We start from the raw sequence: 20,010 nt of genomic DNA, 5'->3' as shown, positions 1-20,010 counted from the left end.
GTTGTCCAGCAACCAAATTTTTAGTGGAGTTCCGAGTGTGCCTACCCTGCACCATGTGTCAGTCTTTCTCAAGCTCCACATGGGTTGGTCCAATCTAGTAGGTCGCGTCACGTGTAGCTTGGCTCAAAAAATCTCCAATGCCGATATGCATGCTACAAGTACCAAAGCTCCAAATCTCGCCTTAGATCGAAGACCGACGCGACGACGGTAACACCGACAAACCATACCTCTACTCCTAGCGATGCCCTGAGGGTCATTGCTAGTCGGATCACTAAAATGACCACTCCAAGGGCCGGCCTGGCCATTTTACAAGGCTGTACTAGAACACGAAGGATACAATGGCAGTCTCTTGAAAAGGGCTTCCAGGCCCTCAGCATCACGCCGGCACGAACGACGATCAGAGCATTATCAACCCAGTCGAATCCAATGAACCCGGCAGACGCGGCATCCAAAGGAATGGCAGTGATTATGCATGCTCGTCCTCTCCCCGTGTCACCGTCCTACTTCACGCTTTCAGCCAGGTTCAACGACGACTTCATCAAGATCCAGAACCTGTACCGCCGCTTCCAACACGTTCCTCACGCGCCCCCCGATAAGGTCCCGCGCGTGGCATGGCGAAAGTTTCAGGACTACCGTGCATTCTGTGGTGAGGCGGTGCGCGCCAGTCACTACAGTGAATGTATCGCCATGGCGAAGCACCTGCACAAGATCCACCCAGACCTGAAGAGCGAAGAGGTCATGCAAGCTTTACACCCATTCAAGCGTGATATCAACGCGCACGGAAACGCCGTCCGCACCATCCCCATCGACAAGTTCGGCCGAGCGCTGGGTACCGGCAGGAGGAAGACGTCGGTTGCTCGTGCATGGGTTGTTGAGGGTTCAGGGGAGATTATTATCAATGGCAAGAGCTTGGCAGAGGCATTCGGCCGTGTCCATGACCGCGAGAGCGCCATCTGGGCACTGAGGGCCTCTCAGCGACTGGACAAGTACAACGTTTGGGCGTTGGTGGAGGGCGGCGGCCCGACTGGCCAAGCTGAGGCGATGACGCTGGCGGTCGCCAAGGCTTTGATGGCTCACGAGCCAGCTCTCAAGCCCGCTTTGAGGAGAGGTAAAGATGCCCAAATTCTCACGCTTGATTTGTCTATCCTTTGCTAACTAGATTGCTATATAGCCGGCTGTGTGACCCGCGACCCGAGGATGGTCGAGAGAAAGAAGCCTGGTCACGTCAAGGCTAGGAAGATGCCTGCTTGGGTTAAGCGTTAAGCTACCTGCACTCGTGCGAGGCAGCTGGTGGGAAAGATGGCAACGACAGCTGGGGAAACAGAACTTGAATGAGTCGCGTGATGATTCGTCTATAGGGGGTTGGGCGCTCTCCGCGGCTACAGTAATCTGCTCTGGAAATGCTTTTCAGACTGCTATAGCGGTCAGGTTCTGCCGCCGTCTTGCCAGGGGCCCCGAGCAAGTATCTATGCCGTGTAGGCAACGGACCCGACATGACACGTCCGAGGCCTGCATGGTGACGAGATGCTTACCATGTATTATTCCCATGTACAACCATACAAATGTGGCATATATACGGAGCGTTATACATTCATTTCATCCTCCGGTTCGATTGTAGGGCCAACGGAGGGTGGATTTTACGAAAACACGCGTCGGCTGGTGATGTTTCATGTGCATTAATTTTGCATTGGTCGTAAGGGGCTTGCTCAACAAAATCCGCTTGAAGCCACCGGCAGGATCGACCAATATCATTAGGTCTTCGACGCCTGTCAGCCACGAGACACTTCAATTAATGATTTTTCTTTTGTTTTCTTTGTCAAAAGGTACGTTCTGGTATAATATGAGAAGAAAATGATGCATGAGTCTCCTTGCATGCGCCACGTGGGTTTACGGTGGCCGCCCAGAAAAAGTCACGGCCCGATACATGCACCCTTGACGAGCGGATGTTTCCAGAGAGAAATGGTTTGAATCGGATGGGTGACACGACAGCATGCAGCCTGGGATATGAAATAAAAATAAAAATAAAAGGCTTAAGATTTTGTGAGTGGACAGAATATACAAAGAGGCGAAGAGTGGGATTCCTTTCCAAAAGGAGCAAAGAATTCAGCGATGCATATAGGGCCATTATTGTTGTCCCTTGTTTCAGGTCTCTGCTCGCGTCGAAGCCCCTACTCGTCGCTGCGTGGGAGGTTCAAGCATCTCGAACCGACCTTGGCGATTTCGGACAGGCTTCTCACGACAGAGTATTTGTTTTGGGTTGCGGGGGGAGTGGCCCGTGTTTTGTATCAATATAGATGAAGTCGGATTCAAAGTGAAGGTAAGTAAGTATATAAATGTCCAACAAATGCCCACTATCACAACCACGCTTGCAGGGAAGGACGGAGCAATGAACATCAGTTCACAGATCATTCTCCCGGTACATTGTGATAACTTAAGCGGTCTATACACATTTCTCAGCAAGATGATATATAACTGTTACCTGTCGATGAAGGGCTTACATGTGCCCCAACAGAAGCAGACTTTTTAAGCAATAGAAGATCTTCCTATAAGGCTCTTTATTTGCCACATGATACATAAAGCTTGGTGATATTACATATGCTATCAAAATTGATATTCGTGTGGTTTTTGGCACTCCGCCGCGGTCAGGAAAAGGAAACCTTTTTCTTCATTATTTCTAGGCCTTACCAACAGGGCTTGTTAAAATCACTATACCTACCTACTTTCGACACTTCAAGCCCGATTGATCGACTTTTACCATAGCTGACACCGTGGATGTAGGGAAATAATGATTTTATCAGACGAGGGAAGTTTTTAGTATACAATATGCACAAGCTGCATAACCGCGTGCCCTGGTCTGAATAATTGCGGTACCTAACGACGAAAGATGTCGCAGCCCTAAAACTAGCCCAAAATTCGGTTTCGGACAGGGACAATCTATAGGCGAACTTGAGGCGCTCATGGGAGGATCGAGCGAGTGTCGCGCAAATCCCGATATACGTCCGATAAGGTAAGATCACCGAGTGTAAGTAAGACTACGTCATATTGATTTACCTCCCAATTCGGGTCAGGCAAGGGTCGGTAACGCCGTGCATCAAGCTACTCAACGAAAAGTAGTGGTCTGAGTTTCCCATGCGAAGTTCATGCTTCAGTAAAATGAAACTAGGGAATGCGGTTTTCCGGGGGGGCGGAAAGTTCCGTGCAAGAAAGCCGCATGTTCATTCAGCTGAGGACGGAGAATGACCTGTTTCGACGTTTAAATGAAGCAATAGACGCGAGAAGACTTGCAGATGGATGGTCCAGAACACGCATGGCTGCGGCGGGTTGGGGACAAAGAGATTTGTGTGACATTGGCAGCACGGGTCCGGAATGGGAAAAAAAGGGGAGAAGGAGAACCATGGGGGTGGAAAAAGAAAGAAAGAAAGAGACGGACGGACGGCACACGCATCAAAAATCCAGATGCACTACCGCATAAACAAGCCAGACTCAGATGGGCCAGGTGGGAAAGGTGTGTTCCGGTGAGTTTCCGTCTTTGAAAGAACGAGGCGGTGTGGTGGCGCGAACGTGCTTCTGCCCAAGAAACAATGGTTCGTGAGAAAACATCAGATCAAAGGAAGAAACATTGAAGTGCGAACAAGCAGCCAGGGAATATCGGACGAGGAGGGTTGCAATATGCAACAAATAATGACCACAAGCTGAGGGAATATGGGAGCAACATGGAACGATTTGTTACCAAGCTAGGCCCTATCAGGCCCTATGCAGCCACTCTTCAAGGGGGGGAAATAAATAAAAACGTCGATATGTTATATCGAGAGACGGCACAGTGAGAAAAGAAGGGATGGACGAACAGACATACCTACCATTTCAACCCCTGTTCGAGATCGACGCACCCGTATGACCCGGGTTCAGGGCAGGTTCGAAATAAGGCTGTGGTGACAGTGACGCAGTGACAGGATCGTAGATCCGGCCCCCACGATTACACCGCAGCTGGAAGAAGCAAGCAGGCCCTCTATGCACCGACCGTGTCAACATCGGTACCATGATTTCGGTTAGTTCTGCGGCAGGTCTGGTCCGGTCTAGTCTTTTGGTCTCGTGTGGCTGAGCTGACCCTGCGCGGCATTTGTTCTGGATCATCATTTGATCGTCATACGGGATTGGTTGCATTTCGAGATGTGAGGGGGGTGACATGTACCCTTTTTTTTGTCCGTCCCTTACATATCCGATAGCAACCACTCCTGTATAATCGGGCATTGCGTGAAATGGTCTTGTGTAGGTAACTAGGTAACTAGGTAGGTAGGGATGGATGCTATGGCTTGTACGGCAAGCTAGGTACTTACAGGTATGTTGTACGTTTAGGTACCTAGGTTGGTACCCACCTAACTAAGGTAGGTAGGTACATTGTAGAATGCCAAATTGCGGCGTGAACCAGGGACGTGCTCAACTGTGCCACTCCGTACGAGAAACAGAACGCTGTCGGTTCTTCAGCTTCAATAAATTGCTTTTTGTCATCTTCTATTTTTTTTTTGTTCTCCTTCTCGGCTGTCCTCGGCACTCTTGTATTGATTTGCCGTTCGCAAGCTTGTCCTCGCGAGGCTAACATTTAGCTGCGGTCAATTTTGATAGGCCGCTGACCATTGATCTTATCAGCCGATTGGAGCTGGAGGCAGCTCTATACCAGAGGGTGGAGTCTCCAACAACGCAGTTGGGCCGGGGCTGGTGGTGGTACGAAAGAAGCTCGACTTCGGAAAGACAGAACCAGAACAGCTTACACGAATTTTTCATATCGAGTAGTGAAGCACAGAATTCCATTCGCCTCCTTCGTGTATGCATATTAATTACAGGGGCCAAACCGTGTGTTGCCAGCCTAGCGCAAATTGAGGTTTTTATTTCGTTTTTCTTCTCTCCTGCTTTCTTTTTCTTTTTGATTCTTGGCCATCAACTAACTCTCTACTGTCATTCTGTAATACAAGTTAATGTTCCTGACGATCACTAACATTTTATTAAGCAGTACAGAGTAGGCAGCTTTACAGTACTCCACAAGATGGTATATCGTGGATGGTATAGGTAAGGAATATTTTGCGCCATGGTGGCAGCCACCGGGAGAATGTGGTGGTGTCATACGGATATCCTAAAAGGGCAAAATTAGGCATTGCAGCCTCAAAGCGTGGAACTGTGCACTTCACACGACGCCCAGGCACACTTGGCCTTTGCCGGGCGGGCGGGCATATTTCTTTTCAGTCCACTCTCGGGTCTTTCGAAATAATAAATACCTCAATAATATAGGACCCATGGCGAACACATGGCAGCATACTCCATACATATGCATAGCATCATGAGGAAACAGGTCCCAGCATGTACGTAATTTAGTAATACTCTGTTAACAAGAGATTTCGTTTGCCTAAACGTGCTTCAGAGAAACAGATGCCTTGCGTGCCTTGGAAATATCCCCCGGGTCATGTGCTTGAAATTGTATGCCGGAGCAAGCCTTGAGGGTCGGACCCGAAATGGAGCATGCTCCACAAAGCGTGGAATCAAGAGTACCCCAAAAATATTTTTTGCTCCGAATACAGTGCTCAATCAATATCGTACTGGCGTGCGTACTTCGTAAGTGGAATCCATGCCCCCCCCCCCCTCCGCGTGAGAATTGCGAATTTGCAGCAAGCAAGCGCTTCTTGGCACCTTTGCCCGACCTCGCCGATAATCGCTCGATTCGAGAAACCGCTAAACTCAGGTGCCGGTACCTTACCGGGGGGTGGGTGAATCTGCGCAGAAGCAAACAACCCCTGCTCGTCTTGTTTGCAACCCCCGGCTCATGCAGGAATTGGAGGACCAGGGGTCGTCGGTTCCACCCATATATTTTTTTCAACGACATCACTCGTGAGCTTTTTTTTTATTTTTTTACTTGCAATCGGAGGTGTAGGGATCAGGGTTCAAACTCACACCACCATCTCAGCAAATAAATGGTCGCGTTTACTTGAGGCCACGTACCCGTAATTGCCAGATCATCAAAGTGAGGATCAATTCAGTTTTGCTCGTGTCGGCAGGTCGGTCGGTTCGCATCTCTCGCATCCCTGAGCTGGCCATGGGGAGGAGGGGTCTTTTCCTCGGGTCTTCCAAGCACACTGCCTTGCATAATGGCATCAACAAACAATATTTGTGCAGCAAAACATTATTAAACTGACATTCTAATTGTGCCAATTCAGTTCCTGAGACAGGGCCCGAGTTGTTTGTAAATTAGGGGACGAATATAGAATATATTCCAACGTGTTAATTGGTCGTCGCGCGAGTCCTGCCCTTGGCCGCTCTATGCGTTGTCATACATGAGCTCCATCAGCTTATCGCTCTTTCATGGCAGTGGTGGGGAGCTATACGGATTAGGCCATCGATTATTTTGCCTTTTTTCTGTCGATTTTCCTCTCGAAGTGTTCCCCTTTCTTCCAATACCCTTTACTTTCTTCAGATGGGCCTGATTCGCGGATTCCAGATCAATTCCACCTTGTCTTGCAAACAGGAGCAGCTCGATCTAGGATCAATGGACCGTGCTCATCATGGTTGCCTCGCGATCCGTTTTACTATTATTACCTCACCTACCTACCTTACCCAGCCTCTTTACACCCTGTATCCCTCATGACTTGGAAATGAACGGGGTGTGATACAGGGTACGACCTGCTTACCTTCTTTGTCATTCTGTGGCTTGTCGAGTATATGTAATTGTGATAGTTCTTTTTAACTTTTTGTCACTTTCTATTATTATCCTCTGTCTGTCTTTCTTCTCTCAAACTAGGGGCTGTAGACGGTGAAACGCTGGAAATATTGTACTGAATCGAACATCGGTAACGGGCCGAGTATGTGCGCAAGCGAAGAGAGGGCTACTCAGCCTTGACTAGGGATTGGAGCTCCCGCCCGCAAGTATGAACCTTACCAACAAAACCATCGATCCGGTTCGGGCGAACAGCATATTACGAGCATATGAAATGTAAACGTCTTGGACGACGTTAAGTCGTCCCAATGAGAGGGGCCATGCCGGATGGCATGCGAGAGCAAATAAATATTGCGACAATTCAGCGAACTTAAACAAGGTTCCCTTCCCTTTGTCGAAAGGCGGTAACAGGAGCTATGGATGTACAGAAGAGTTTTCATTATTACTGGTGAGTGAAGGATGGAATGAACAGCAACAAAAATACTTTTTGCAAGGGAGGAAAAAAGAAAAAGAAATACCGCGATTGGATTGGATCGATCAGGCAGTCAGTGGGTTTCGTCTCCAGCTGCAAATAGTTAGGTAGTGGAGGTTACCTTAGTTATTTGGCGCAGCCTTGACTCGTTGCGGGAGAGTTCGTGTTAGTCAGACGCGTTTTCCTAGGCTCTAAACTGATTTAAGGTTCATCTCGTCCACTGAAACAGGCCATTCCCAGTCACCTACTGTTACTGGGAAGCTCCTTCCATCTCTGACGGTGTCTTGATTTTGCGCAGATCTCGTCTCGCGTTGGGTTTGGCGTGGGTTCTATTTTGGCAGTTTCGCAACAAGTCCTTTCCTTTTCTTTTTTTTTCTTCAACGGCCCCTGTTCACAACCATGAAAGGCCCAAAACAGAAAATCAATTAACATTATATAACACCTATGCTTGAAGCAGACAGACAGCGACTTTCAAAGTCGCTACCGGTTTCCAAATAAATCAACTGCCCAGAAGAAGCTATATAGCACGGGGCCCCAAAACATATCGCAGCCGGCGAGTTTCGGCCGATTGCTGCAGAGAAGAAATAACCCCCCCTCTCAATTTATTTCCAGGCTGCCCAACACCCACACACACACACACACACACACACACCACCCACCACATGGTGCTTAATCTGCACCGTGTCACGAGGTAGTCACGACAAGTAGCAAGCAACAAGCAGACCTGGTGTCGTCTGCACAATTTCATCACTTACAGGGCTCTGTTGCGATCTCAAAACCTTCTTGATCCTGTCGTGTTGACAAATCCACGACGAACGGTCTTAGCAAGGCGCCGCCTCACCCTGCTACTGCTGTTAGTTTATTGTACCTAGTCCAGGTGGCCCGGCAAGAGTTTCTTTCATCTCGTTTTTTTTGGCATCCGTCTGTTCCGCGGCCTCTAATACGTTGTAATCCACAGTTCTTGAGGGGTTGTCCATTTCTCGCAACTAGAACCCATTTTCGTTCATCTGCGCATGACAATTACGATATAGCTTATCTCTAACCATCCTTTTCTGCACGGCCATCGGGTTGCATGCACGACACAACCGTACAATAAAGAAGTCAGACATCGGTAAGTACCGTGAGTGACATTTGCTACCAACCCTTATTAGTCTCTTCCCGCCTCTCGTTCTTCTGACATGTGCGAGACTTTGACGCTCGGCGTGTTTTTCGAAGGTATTGATCTGACAAGACAATCCATGTCAAGGTCGGCCTTTTTCGTCCGTGTCTAAAACTAGACAAAGAGAAAAGAAGGGAAGGGGGAAAAAAAATTAAGTGGCGCGCTAGAGGAGTCCGTCACCTGCCTTGGCCGCTCCAACTTTTCCGACCTTCAGTCATTTTGGTGTGCCCCCGACTACTTTGGGCGTGGCCGTAAAGAGCCAAAACCCGACCTGTTATTGGGCAATTGGACCGCGATCTTCATGGCTTTGTCGCCCCGGTCGTGCACCATACTGTCTACCAAGCTGCCATCCACTTTACTTTTCTCTGGGCTGAGAGCAACCCTTGCTCCTGGCGGTCCCCCAAATCCCCAGCCTCATCTTGCAGGACAGTCCAAAGGCAAGCCAATAAAAACCAACAAAAGATTAAAGAAAGAAGCAAAAGGTATGTGGTGACAAGCAGCATCCACTCCCACGAACAAATTCCGAGCTGGACCCATCACCACTTAACAGACCCTCCCCAAAAAAAAGCCCCTTTCCCAATTCCATTTCTTAGGCCCGGCACATCAATGTCAAATTGAGGAGGGAAAAATAATGACGAAACCCTTCATTCGGTGGGGCTTGACATGCCCCGTTCCGAAAGTTCTTTCTTCTCCCAAAAAAAAGAGAGAGAAATAAGAATCATCTCAAGGGAGTCCCCTCCAAGTGAGGGCTCGTCGACCAGGGGTATCCCTCCTCCGATAGATCTTCAGCCTCCATTTGTTGATCTCGGCTCCCGTACTACCCACAATGTCCATAGCCACACCGGCTAATAGCTCCTTTGTGTTTCCCGACCTGCTCCTTCTTTTACACTTCTATTGGACTGTGTGTGTTGGCATCAAGAGATTGCCTTGCCGGTCGCCTACTCCCGGTCTCCCACTTTCCATTTCTCCTTCCACATACTGTTCGATATACTTCCTAGGATCATAGCTGGGCCGGGTTTATTGGCCTTGGTTTTCTTGTTTCCAGGAAATTCGTCCGAGCTTCAAGGCATTTTTTTTTCTCCATCCCCAGCTGCCACTAGCTTTTTCTTAATATTGGCATCTAGTCCGCGCTTGTATAAGACGTGACTAGGACCCACGCTATTCACCTGATCCCTACGATCATTTGTTTTTTGCCCTCTCAAAAGTCACTCTCATCGATACCCTGGTATCGGTTCTTCCATTAATTTTCCAGGGCTCATCTTATAGATATTGATACAGCAGGAGTCCTATCGTCACCTGACCCCGTCGGTATACGAACCAGAGAACGAGCTTGGAAATAGGGTGGTGGCAGAAGTGGCAGACGAATCGAATGCCCCAAATTCCGGCCAAGGCTTTCGATTTTCCAAGTAACCCTAACAGGCTCTCCCCAAGTTGCGCTTGTCATGCGAGACGATCGTCACTATTTCTCGGCCAGGATAGTCCCAGTTGCGATAGTGCAGCAAACCTGACAAGACGGCTTATTATCCACTAATAATTTGGCCGGCGCGCGAGTCGACCAGAGCTTTGCTGAAGGTCTGCTGCGACTTCTGCAACTGCCGTAACCACTCGTATAGCTTGTCGCAGGAGGCAGATCCTCTCCTGCCTCCCACGGCTACCCTCTTGAAAGGGAGTGGGCATACATCAGGGCTTCCATCTGCCAACTCTGGGCCAGTCACATGCTGGATTCTTAAGCCTGTACATTATCGTACATGCTTGCAGAATTGCTCTTGATCCCCAAGTCACGTTCTTGTCGGCCGCGAAGCAGGTCAAGGCCGACAAACTCAGGGCAAGCCGGCCTTGGGGAAGTAGGGGGCATCCAAGACCCGAGTCAACTGCCAACCTTCATCCTTTTGTCGGCTTGACCCGGCAACGTGGCCACGACTCTTATATTCCGCATATTAATACTTTGACTTGCGCCTCCACACTCTTTTCGCAGCAGGTAGCAATATTCGACCGCAAACTCAAAAAGCACCACCACCCAAACCGACCCATCTGCGCCAACCTCTCTGTGCGCAAACGATATTGTCGACTCCTCCCGGCTGAGCGCATGCGCACGTTATCAAATCTGCCACAACATACCACTCGATCTGATCCCGGTTCCCGGCGCATTGTTTTAGGCCGCTCATAGTAGCCCCGCGATTCAGCATTTGGAACACAAAAAGTAGGTCGAGACGCCAGCAGGTCTCAGGCTCCGCGGAATATCCACCAGAAACGGGAAACTTGTGGCGTGTTGAACAAGCACAGTCTTCGGAAACGACCGCAAAACAACGACGGCCAGAGACTACTGAATGTGTGGTGAGGAGACGTGCTGCCGCCCTCGACGACTATAAACTTGCCGCACCATCGGGGCATGGAGGACAACAACATTCGTAGGAGGCAGAATGAACAACCAGTTCATCCTGCTTCGAACCAGAGATATTCCCAGCAATCAATTCAAGATCCTGCGCAACAGCGACGGTACGCGACTTCGTCATCGACCGACAGCAGATACCGCGCGGCACCGCTGAACTCGTCCCCTGCTGCAACGGCTCGGGGCATGGGCGGTTCTGCAGGCTACAGCGGTTACTATCAAGACTCTACAGCAGGCGCATTCCCAACAGGAACAGCCATGCCTCAATCATCAATGTCTTCCTACCATCAGTCCACGACTGACTACGGTCAAGATGGTCGGCAGACGCAAAACTTCACGGGCTATAACCCCGCAAACATGATGTACAATGTACAATCAGCAAGCGCTCAGAATCCTGGCGTATATGATACGAGCCAGCAGTCGTTTCAGAGGCAGCCAACAGCAGCATTACAGATGATGGCAGCTGATGTTGCCAGCGCAAACCCATACTTTTCTGGAGATGCTTCCAACACGGGCACTGCCTCGATGCAGGCCCAGGGCGCATCCTCGAACACGTCCTCGGCGGTTTACCAAAACCCAGCGGATAGGAACGCTCTTCTCGGATACTCTGGCAATATGGCCAGTATGAGTGGGCTGGCGTCTCAGGCGGCTGGCGCAGCAGCAGCGGCGGCGGCACCGGCAGCAGCGACAGCAGATGTCAGCATGGACGAGCAAGAGTACCCAGCTACCAGTGGGTTGGACGAGGCATATGCAAGCTACCAGACTGCGCTCAAGGAGATATTCCAAAATGTGACAAATGGTATTCTTCAAGCAGCCAGTGAATCCCTTCTCAACGTATCCGACTGGCTCCTGTCACACGTTACAGAACTTGGTAGGGCTACATCCAGACAAAATCAAGACCGAATCTGAACACTATGTGGCATCAGCTAATCATTTCGCGCGAGTAGGATTAACTTCGGACGATCAAACTCTGTACAATGACAGGATAAAGCTCTGGAATGACTTCAATCACGCCTGGCTCTCACTGCTTCAGAAGCAGAAAGAACTTATGGAATCAGGACAGCAATTGCAGCGGAACCAGACACTTATCAACAAAGAAGGCTTAGAAAAGATGGCCAAGGAGCTATTGAGACTTTGCGACCAGATCGAGCGCCACGGATTGGTGGACTATCAATATGGAGTATGGGAGGAGCAAATCATTGCGAGTAAGTAACCAAGTTTGAGCATTTCATTTTTGACGCAAACTACCCTGCTTGGGGGAGTGGAGGCTGACTGCTTTGCGTGATTACAGTTTTGGAAGAATGTGCGGACTTGTACGGTTCAGGGGACGAGTCTAACGGAGCGTCCGCAACCTCAACCTCTCGCAGACAGTAACCAAAGGCCGCAATGGCTCTTATTACTTGACCGCTTCACGCTAGACGCGTCCCAGATAAGGAAAGCCGTCTAGAGTATCTGGCATAACGTATTCCTGCCATGATAATGACTTGATGTCTCATGCTCCTCCCGATACACGATTAATGCGAATCTGCCCACCCCTACCCACGTCGATTTTATTCTTCTAATTCATCAGTCATATGCTGTACTCATTGTCCCTTGGACTTGCGGGGCGATCCTCGTGTTCGATGGCAAAGAATCCCACATTGATGGAGTTGGTTGGTTTGGAAGGCCGGTTTACAAGCGCATCCCATACATTTTGCAGCTCACGAGGGACTTGATGTACCCTTTGTGTATGCTTCCAACTTGTGTATATTTGCCCCGTTTTTTCACCCGGTCTGTTTTGCCTTACAAATTTCCGCAATACTGACTCTTCTATTCTTTTTTATTTTATTTTTTCTTATATCTTTTTACCTTGCTTTTACTCTTTGCTAGCTCATCAAGACCCGGTCGATTGGTTGATACCCTTTTTTCTTTCTTTTTGGGAATTTCCGATGCTCTGCAATGATTCAAAGGATGAGGCGTCGGAGGGGATACATCTCAAGTAACGGGTGGGGATTACACGTTTGCCTTCTATTTTTGTTGCATCATTTGGAGGTGTTTACGGATGTCATGTTCTGGATCGCAAGTATACTGGCTTGCCGACGTCTTTGGAACTATTTTTTTTTTCTTGACTGGGTCCAAACTATCAAAAGCTGTGTTTAATCTGGTTTTCTCTACTGTCACCTACTTAGAAATCATGTCCAACCTTACCCTCGCGGGATTATATCGAGTTGGAAGTAGATATCTGCTTACCGTATTGATGTTCTCTAGATACCAGTCCCAACTTTTACTTAATTTATTAGTAATGCCCCTTGTCGTACCCCGGGCTGACACAAAATGTTTGCTAGCGTGCATGATCTTACAGTTCGTATCATGCGTATATCTTTTTCGTTTACTTTACCCCTAGATGCGAATCCGAGATCCGTGGAGGGGTACTTAACCATGGCAAGAAGATCATTTGACCAACCAACTAGCAAACCTGAAACCCTGGAGGCAGGGTTTTTTTTTAAGGGGGAAGCAAGCTGGGAATTGAGTTTTTCTGTCTGTCCTTATTTGTTGTGATCATGAGTAAGAACCATGCGGAAAAATATGTGCGATCTTGCTCCAAAACACAGACGACATGCCTCATGCCCACTAGTCCGTCCCAACTCGGGAACAAAATAAATCAAGTCAAAAAAAAAATAAAGAAAAAAAGACCCCTTCCCTAGATCTACAGATGTGAGTTTTGCAATTGTCGCAAACAAACATCAACGAGGAACCTTCTTTTTTTTTTTTTTTTTTTTTTTTTTTTTGATTCGCAAGGCTTAAACCCCAGTACCCCCGGGGCCTTTTCGTCACGTCCACGGTGGAGAGAGTTACACACCCCTCCCAAAAGACACAAGGGGGCCAAAGTGAAAGCGCAAATGGAGGGGGTGGGGGAAAGGGTTAAAGTCTTTGTTGCTTGGAATAGGCAGTCTAGTTTTTAGAAAGAATCAATAATTCGAAACATGCTATTCGAAGATGTACGTCGGTATTGTCGGAGATTTTACTTGTTGCAGGTTGACCCGACCCATTGCTAGGGGATGCGTGCTGATAGGCTAGGCCAAGTGGGGGAAAAGAGGCTCATGCTCATTTGCCAAGAGATATAGGCTGCCAAGGCCTTGGAATAACGACATATGTACCTACCACCTATAGTATCCATATCTTATTACCTTTAACTACTTCGTACTTGAGTAAAAGAGGGGCGTTGCAATACGTGCCGAGCTGTGTGCCAAAAATCAGCTTCATAAGCAAATGTAAGCAAAGCGCTCGCGTGGTCAATAGATAATGTGCATTTGATTTATGTTTTGATTCATGAATTTCGTAAAAAAATTTAATTCTCGCGTCAGAAAAAAAAAAAAAAAAAAAAAAAAAAAAAACCTCGAGAAGACAGTTCGACCATTGTAATGCGGGCTGGTCGTACTGCTTGCTTCACTAGTAACACTGGGTACTTGAAGCTAGCTCTCTACTATGAGGTCCAGAATGTGTGAGCCGATGAGACAGAGCGCTCACAAAGAGGAATGTTGGGCATCGGTTGGAAAACGTCAAAGCCTAACAATTACGTGGGTTGGTTGCAGTTTCTTGAGACCGCCAGCATCAGACTCAAGCTTCTGACTGAAACGCTTGAATATTCAAATTGTTTGTGAAAAAAAAAAAAAAAACATCATCGTCAAACGAGGCCCTCGAGTAGCCATACGCGCACTGAAGCTGCAATGAACAGGACTGGGTATTCTGATTTATTTCCATAAAATCGATGATAGTAGCCGCTGTGAAGAGATGCCGGGACCAACCTGGGCTGGCAGAGAATCGAAAAAGATGGCGTAATAGGCAGTTAAAATTGGTCTGGGAATGTTTTGTTAGTATGCGCATGAAGCAGTCGTAGTATGCGTCCCTGAATCCGGAGAGAAGCGCAAGCAGTCTAGCACGGCGTATGCCGTCGCCCTTTGCTTCTGCTGCAAGACAATATGCTCTTCCGCACAAGGAGCTCAAAGAGAAACCTACCTAGCGTCATGCTTATGCTGACATCGGTGTTTTCGACCATCTTGGTGAACTCCTCAAAGCTGATCTTGCCATCACCGTCCAGGTCCGCCTCCATAATGGTCTTGTCAACAATCTGCTGCAGCTGCTGGTCCTTGAGGTTAGAGCCGACCATCATCTTGAGCACAATGAAGAGCTCGCCGTTGCTGATGTATCCGTCCCTGTCAATGTCATAGACCTTGAAGGCGAAGCGCAGCTTCTGTTCCTTGTTGCCCTTGCTTGAGAAGGCGCTCAGTCCGGACACGAATTCTTGAAAGTCCACATCGCCACCGCCGTCCTCGTCGAAGATGGCAATCATCCTACAAGGGTTTTTTTTTATTCAATGGTCAGCGCTTCAATGTGCGCGAGGAGCCCGGGGGGCAAAGCAAAGAGGGCCTAGGCCCGGGTGTTCGAACGGGGGATCGTAGTAATTGGTCGGGTATGTATATACCTTGTGGCGAGGGGATTTGATGAAATCTGAGGGAGGCTGAGAAACTCATCGCGTTCGATAGTGCCCGAGTTGTCCTGGTCAAAGTGAACAGTTGAAGTCAGTCAGATGGTTGCCTCGTGTCTCGCTGGCAAGACCTGTCGCGTGTTAATCAAAGCCTCGGGAGTGTGACATGCCTTATCAAGCTTCATAAACCTCTTCCTCAGCCTGTCAACTTCTTCCCTATCGACTGCAAGCGACAACCAGGTAAGCTACATGAATGATTGGTTCCGTGCGCGGGCAAGGCCATGACGCTTGGTTCCCAAGGGACCGTATGTGCGCGCGCGGAGCGCAACGCGGAGAGCCATCAGAGAGGGGAAGTGAGGGGCCGTAACGGACAGTTGGAGCTTTGGACGATGCCGTCCAGCACATTGCTGGTGGTGTTGCCCATGTTTATTTTTGGCTGAAGTCTGGCTGGCTGCACAAGCAATTAAAGGCGAAACGGCTGATAGTTGTATGTGGACTTTTGGATTGGTACTTGCGAAACGGCGATAGGTGCGAGGCCAACCGACTGTCAATGTAAGATAAGCCCAAAATTCAATGGCTTGCTCAGCGGGCGGTCAGATTCAGGCTGGGTGGTCGTTGTATTCGAGAGTGGGGATCAAAGGACTCCACTTCAACCAGGGGAAATGACCGCGGGGTACCTACCAGTACTAGGGCACGTGATATCGAGAGGATCTGGCGCGATTCCAAATGGCATTTGGGTACGCGTGAGGCGCAGGCTGCTTGTGCCACCAACCACGTGGCTTAGTCTACATTATACCCTGCCCCCTTGGTTTGTGGCCTCGCGACTAACAACCCAAGCACAAGAAGTGACAAGATACGAAGTATAAAAAGTCAACAGATGGAAAAATTTCCGAGAATATGCAGTTACTGAGTCTCAATATGATATGATCTAGTAATATAAGTGCATGCCTGCATGGGTTCAATTGAACAAGCTTGCTAAACATATTCAAAATAATATTCATAGTGAATTTGCACACAATATGCGCTCATGTTTTCTGTTCGTTTGGGCGCTTGTCGTTGGTGGAGACTGCCATGTTTTGATATTGAAATGTCGCCTCAATCCCCTTTACAGTGGTAAGAGGGGCCTGGACTGCGGCCTTTCTCGGTTAAGCCATGAAAAAGTGGGGTCATGGTGCCAACAGTGGTGCAACAAGCAGAGTTTTCCGCCCAAACATGTCAACGTCGTTCGTCCAGCACGATCAATCAAAAGCATCAAAAACGGCCTCAAAACGCGACTTTTTATCAAAAAAAGTCGATGGAACGTTGTCGCAGGCTTGAATTTATGTCCTGACTTTTTTTCGACGCGGCTTTTCCGCCGTTTTGTCGATATCCTAACACCAAACCCCAGACGGCACCATGGCAACACGTAAAGTTCGCTACAAGAAACTCAACGTGAAAACCCCGCTGCCCGTTCTTCTATTTTCCGAAATCGATCCAAACGAATATGAGGCCCTCAAGAACGAACAGATCCAGACTGGCGTCGAGTCTGCTGAGGAAAATGTGAGTATTGCTGGTGATATTGCCATCTTGCATGTTGATCATGTGATCGAGACCACGTGGTCCCACACGTGATCGTGTAACCACTGCACTCACTCTTACACCATCAGCTCATCCCATCCCATATATCTCCCTTTCCTCTGTTGTCGCGTATCGCAGTCGACTAACATAGTTTACCCAATCACAGGAATACCATCTGCAGGCTGTCCTGTCTACCACAGGTGTTGCTGCGGATAAGGAAATCCCTGTTACTCAAACGCAAGAGAGCAACATCAACTATGATGAGCTGTATCCCACCAAGTTTGTCGAACCGACAAACTATATTCGCTTCTCTCAAACTGTTGAGGAATGCATAGGTTGTCCATATGATATGACAGAGGAGGATGATGCGTTCCTTACTAAGTATAACAAGGACCTGGCTCCCGGCACTGCCGCGCTGTCCGAGGATGACTTTGAGAAAATCATGTTTGTGTTTGAGGACACTGCGTCAGTCCAGGCGCCTTATGCGGCCGTCGACAACACAGTTGTCTCCTACGACCACATGGTACCGCCACTGACAGAGCTGCAACTCCCAAAACTGATGCTGCACGCCAAAGCCATCTATGAGCACTGGAAGGCACAAAGGCAGGCGAAAAAGGGGCCGCTTCATCCCACGCTCAAGTTCGAGACCCACCAGGAGAGCGATGATCTGGACCCATTCGTCTGTTTTCGAAGGCGAGAGGTTCGGCAGACTCGAAAGACTCGAGCTCGCGATACGCAGATTGCAGACAAACTGAAGCGGTTGCGGCGCGAGCTTGAGGAGGGCCGTGAGCTCATAGCTTTGGCCCATGGTCGTGAAGTAATGAAGCGTGAAATGCTACATGTTGATCGAGCAATCTTTGAGCAAAGATGCAATGTTAAGAAGGTCAAAATTAAACTCGGTATCAAGACCGATGATGAGGATCTTTACAACACAAAGGTGAGTTTTTTCTTCTTTTTTTTCTTTCTTTGTTTTGCATTTTGCATTTTGCAGGTCAACGCATAAACCCAGGTTCATGTTAGTACTAACCTTGATTGCGTTTCTAGCCTCAGAGGAAAAAGCCAGCAGAGGCACAACCCGTGCAACAACGGGCTGCTGCTGGACCGGCACGCGTCGCTCCTCGTAGCGATACCCGTGCGTCTGACGTAGACCTTGGGTTGTTATCAGAACTTAAGGCCCAACGAGAAGAGGAGATGCGAGTGGACATCGAAACAAAGATTGAAAATCACAAGAAGTGGAACGAGAAGTATGTGGATCTCACCAACTCATCTTTGGCCGACAATCAGCCCAAGACGGAGCAAGAGCCCCAATCAAAGAAGTGGCGACCAGTCAAGGTGCAGTACTTGATGACACCACCGAATAGTGCGTCGGCGGAGGATTTAGAAGAGCCTACGCCCATGGAACTGGACGCACCAGAGCCTGCGCCTGTCCATCGATTCCATGGACTGTCGGCGGATGACGATGATTACTCACCAGATCCAATGGAGTACCGCCGTCGTGTTGGTCGTCTGAACAGACTCTGGGTGGACAGGCGGCCCATCAAGAAGCAACTGGGTGATGTTGTCCCGACGCGTTTCCCGGTCGTTAATGATCGATGGAAGTATGACTGTGACTCTAGCGACGACGAAGACTCGGTGTATGAGGTCGATCCTTTCGATCTTCGTGCCCTCAAGTTTCGCGCTACCATACCATTAGGGTCAGCAGCACCGCGGCGCATCGAGGGGTCTGCAGCGGCGTCTGTCGCAAACGGGACTGCACGGCCAGCACTACCATGGTCCGGAGGTGGCCAGCCACCATCCCAGCAACCACAGCAGCAGCAGCAGCAGCCACCACAACCACAACCGCAGGTGCAGCCGTCCGCCTGATAGGCATCGTGCTTTGGCTACCTTCATCCGCCTCTAATATTTCTTCGCTTCTTGTTTTCTTTTGAGTTTATACCCGATCGTTTGCGATGCCGGAAAAACAGGACATGGCATTTTTCTTCTTCTTTTGGGTTGCGCGGGCAAGGCGTTGGGTGTGTTCTGCTTTCGATTTGGGCTTTTTGTGTACTGTACATAATTGTTAGAGCCTTGTACATTGTGTAGATTCGAAAGGAGAAGGCTATTTAGGGGAGGTGTACATAGTCGTGATATGGACTGGAGAGGTGGTTGCGCAGTCGCTTTGCGGTTGGTGGTGAGTGTCAAAGCGTTTTTTTGGCATATCAGATCTAGAGAGGCCATGCCAACCAAATAACACAACCGTCGAGCGCCTGCTGGCCCATTCCTTCATGTCAACGAGTATTAGCCAGTAATCTCAAGAAGATTAGGTGCACTGCGAGCAAAACGTTGTTGTTGGAGAGAAATAGAAACATACCCTTTGTGCCTAGATGATATCAGGTCACGACCCGGCCCCCGCTTCCCCGTGGCCTGTTGGTTGCCGGCATTGCATGGGACGCAGCCACGGGAGGAAGCTGTATGTATGTCGAGAGCTACTCACGGAAGCAAAGAAGAAGACAATGAGACTAGTCAGGTCTCTCAACCCGGAGGACAACGGAGGGTGTCAGCAGACCCCATTCTGCACGGCGGGTGCTGTCATGACAGTCCTCCTATGAAACGTTAGTCTCGTAGATGCGTCGTATGTTGCCGCAGGTGAGATGTAACCTCAGCAGAAAGGGTCTTCATGAGCAAAGCATCCGGCGTCAGTATGCTTCGGCGGCATAGAAGAAAGTGGTGAGGGCGATATCTGCCTTGTCAGGTTGTGCGGTTGTTGAGTTGGACGGGGGCTTAAACGGGGAAGTGGAGTTGGATGGATGCTTGCTTGCTCGTCAACTTGAATGAGACTCACACACACTAAGCGCCTGCCTGTGCGCAGGACTGCGGCCAAATGCCTAGGCGGATTAGGTAACCCGCAAGCCGGAAGTCGATTGGTGCGCAGAGCTGGAGGTAAGGTCAGAAGGGCGGTGGGCGGTCGCGTCCATTACCCCTGCAGGTGATCCACTTGTAGATCGGGCAGAATTCAATAGTGGGCCACTTTATTTTTTATTTTTTTTTCTAACGAACAAAACGCTGCCCCTCCAATCGTCATAGCGGGGGAGAATTTTTTTTTGGTTTGGATAGGATGAAAATAAGGGTCGGGGTCAGGGTAGGGTAGGTTACGTACCTAAAGTCGAGAGAACGAGACATAGTAAAGGTACATTAAGTTTGGTACCCAAGTACTTCAAACGTTTTCGGCTATGAGTTCAACGGCGGTGTAATGTACGACAAGTATCAACTCCCCCGATCAAGTTGACAACTA

At 49.0% G+C, this 20,010-nt stretch overlaps 5 protein-coding genes across 5 annotated transcripts; 3 read left to right on the top strand and 2 right to left on the bottom strand.

The window, feature by feature from the left end:
- Window positions 1-167: 167 nt before the first annotated feature.
- Window positions 168-1,635, top strand: PgNI_06018 (uncharacterized protein). Its single transcript, XM_031126047.1, has 2 exons — window positions 168-1,108; window positions 1,172-1,635. The coding sequence occupies exons 1-2, from the start codon at window positions 277-279 to the stop codon at window positions 1,261-1,263; spliced, it is 924 nt and encodes a 307-aa protein (XP_030982841.1). The 5' UTR covers window positions 168-276; the 3' UTR covers window positions 1,264-1,635.
- A 3,760-nt stretch (window positions 1,636-5,395) lies between these two features.
- Window positions 5,396-5,869, bottom strand: PgNI_06017 (uncharacterized protein; the record flags this gene model as incomplete). The annotated part of the gene is made up of 2 exons (XM_031126046.1): window positions 5,396-5,513; window positions 5,595-5,869. The coding sequence occupies 2 exons, from the start codon at window positions 5,867-5,869 to the stop codon at window positions 5,396-5,398; spliced, it is 393 nt and encodes a 130-aa protein (XP_030982848.1).
- Window positions 5,870-10,621: 4,752 nt separating this feature from the next.
- On the top strand, window positions 10,622-12,091 carry PgNI_06016 (uncharacterized protein; the record flags this gene model as incomplete). The annotated part of the gene is made up of 3 exons (XM_031126045.1): window positions 10,622-11,588; window positions 11,665-11,922; window positions 12,009-12,091. Exons 1-3 carry the CDS (start codon window positions 10,718-10,720, stop codon window positions 12,089-12,091), a joined length of 1,212 nt encoding a protein of 403 aa, XP_030982847.1. The 5' UTR covers window positions 10,622-10,717.
- A 2,045-nt stretch (window positions 12,092-14,136) lies between these two features.
- PgNI_06015 (uncharacterized protein) lies at window positions 14,137-15,781 on the bottom strand. The gene is made up of 4 exons (XM_031126044.1): window positions 15,555-15,781; window positions 15,180-15,253; window positions 14,714-15,048; window positions 14,137-14,554 (listed from the first exon to the last, which is right to left on the bottom strand). Exons 1-4 carry the CDS (start codon window positions 15,585-15,587, stop codon window positions 14,544-14,546), a joined length of 453 nt encoding a protein of 150 aa, XP_030982850.1. The 5' UTR covers window positions 15,588-15,781; the 3' UTR covers window positions 14,137-14,543.
- A 430-nt stretch (window positions 15,782-16,211) lies between these two features.
- PgNI_06014 (uncharacterized protein) lies at window positions 16,212-19,519 on the top strand. Its single transcript, XM_031126043.1, has 5 exons — window positions 16,212-16,721; window positions 16,906-17,676; window positions 17,784-18,780; window positions 18,851-19,005; window positions 19,097-19,519. The coding sequence occupies exons 1-3, from the start codon at window positions 16,578-16,580 to the stop codon at window positions 18,600-18,602; spliced, it is 1,734 nt and encodes a 577-aa protein (XP_030982849.1). The 5' UTR covers window positions 16,212-16,577; the 3' UTR covers window positions 18,603-18,780; window positions 18,851-19,005; window positions 19,097-19,519.
- The last annotated feature ends 491 nt before the right edge of the window (window positions 19,520-20,010 follow it).

The sequence above is a fragment of the Pyricularia grisea genome, chromosome I (genome assembly GCF_004355905.1).
Source record: "Pyricularia grisea strain NI907 chromosome I, whole genome shotgun sequence".
Lineage (NCBI taxonomy): Eukaryota > Fungi > Ascomycota > Sordariomycetes > Magnaporthales > Pyriculariaceae > Pyricularia > Pyricularia grisea.
This window is presented reverse-complemented; position numbering and strand designations above follow the sequence as displayed.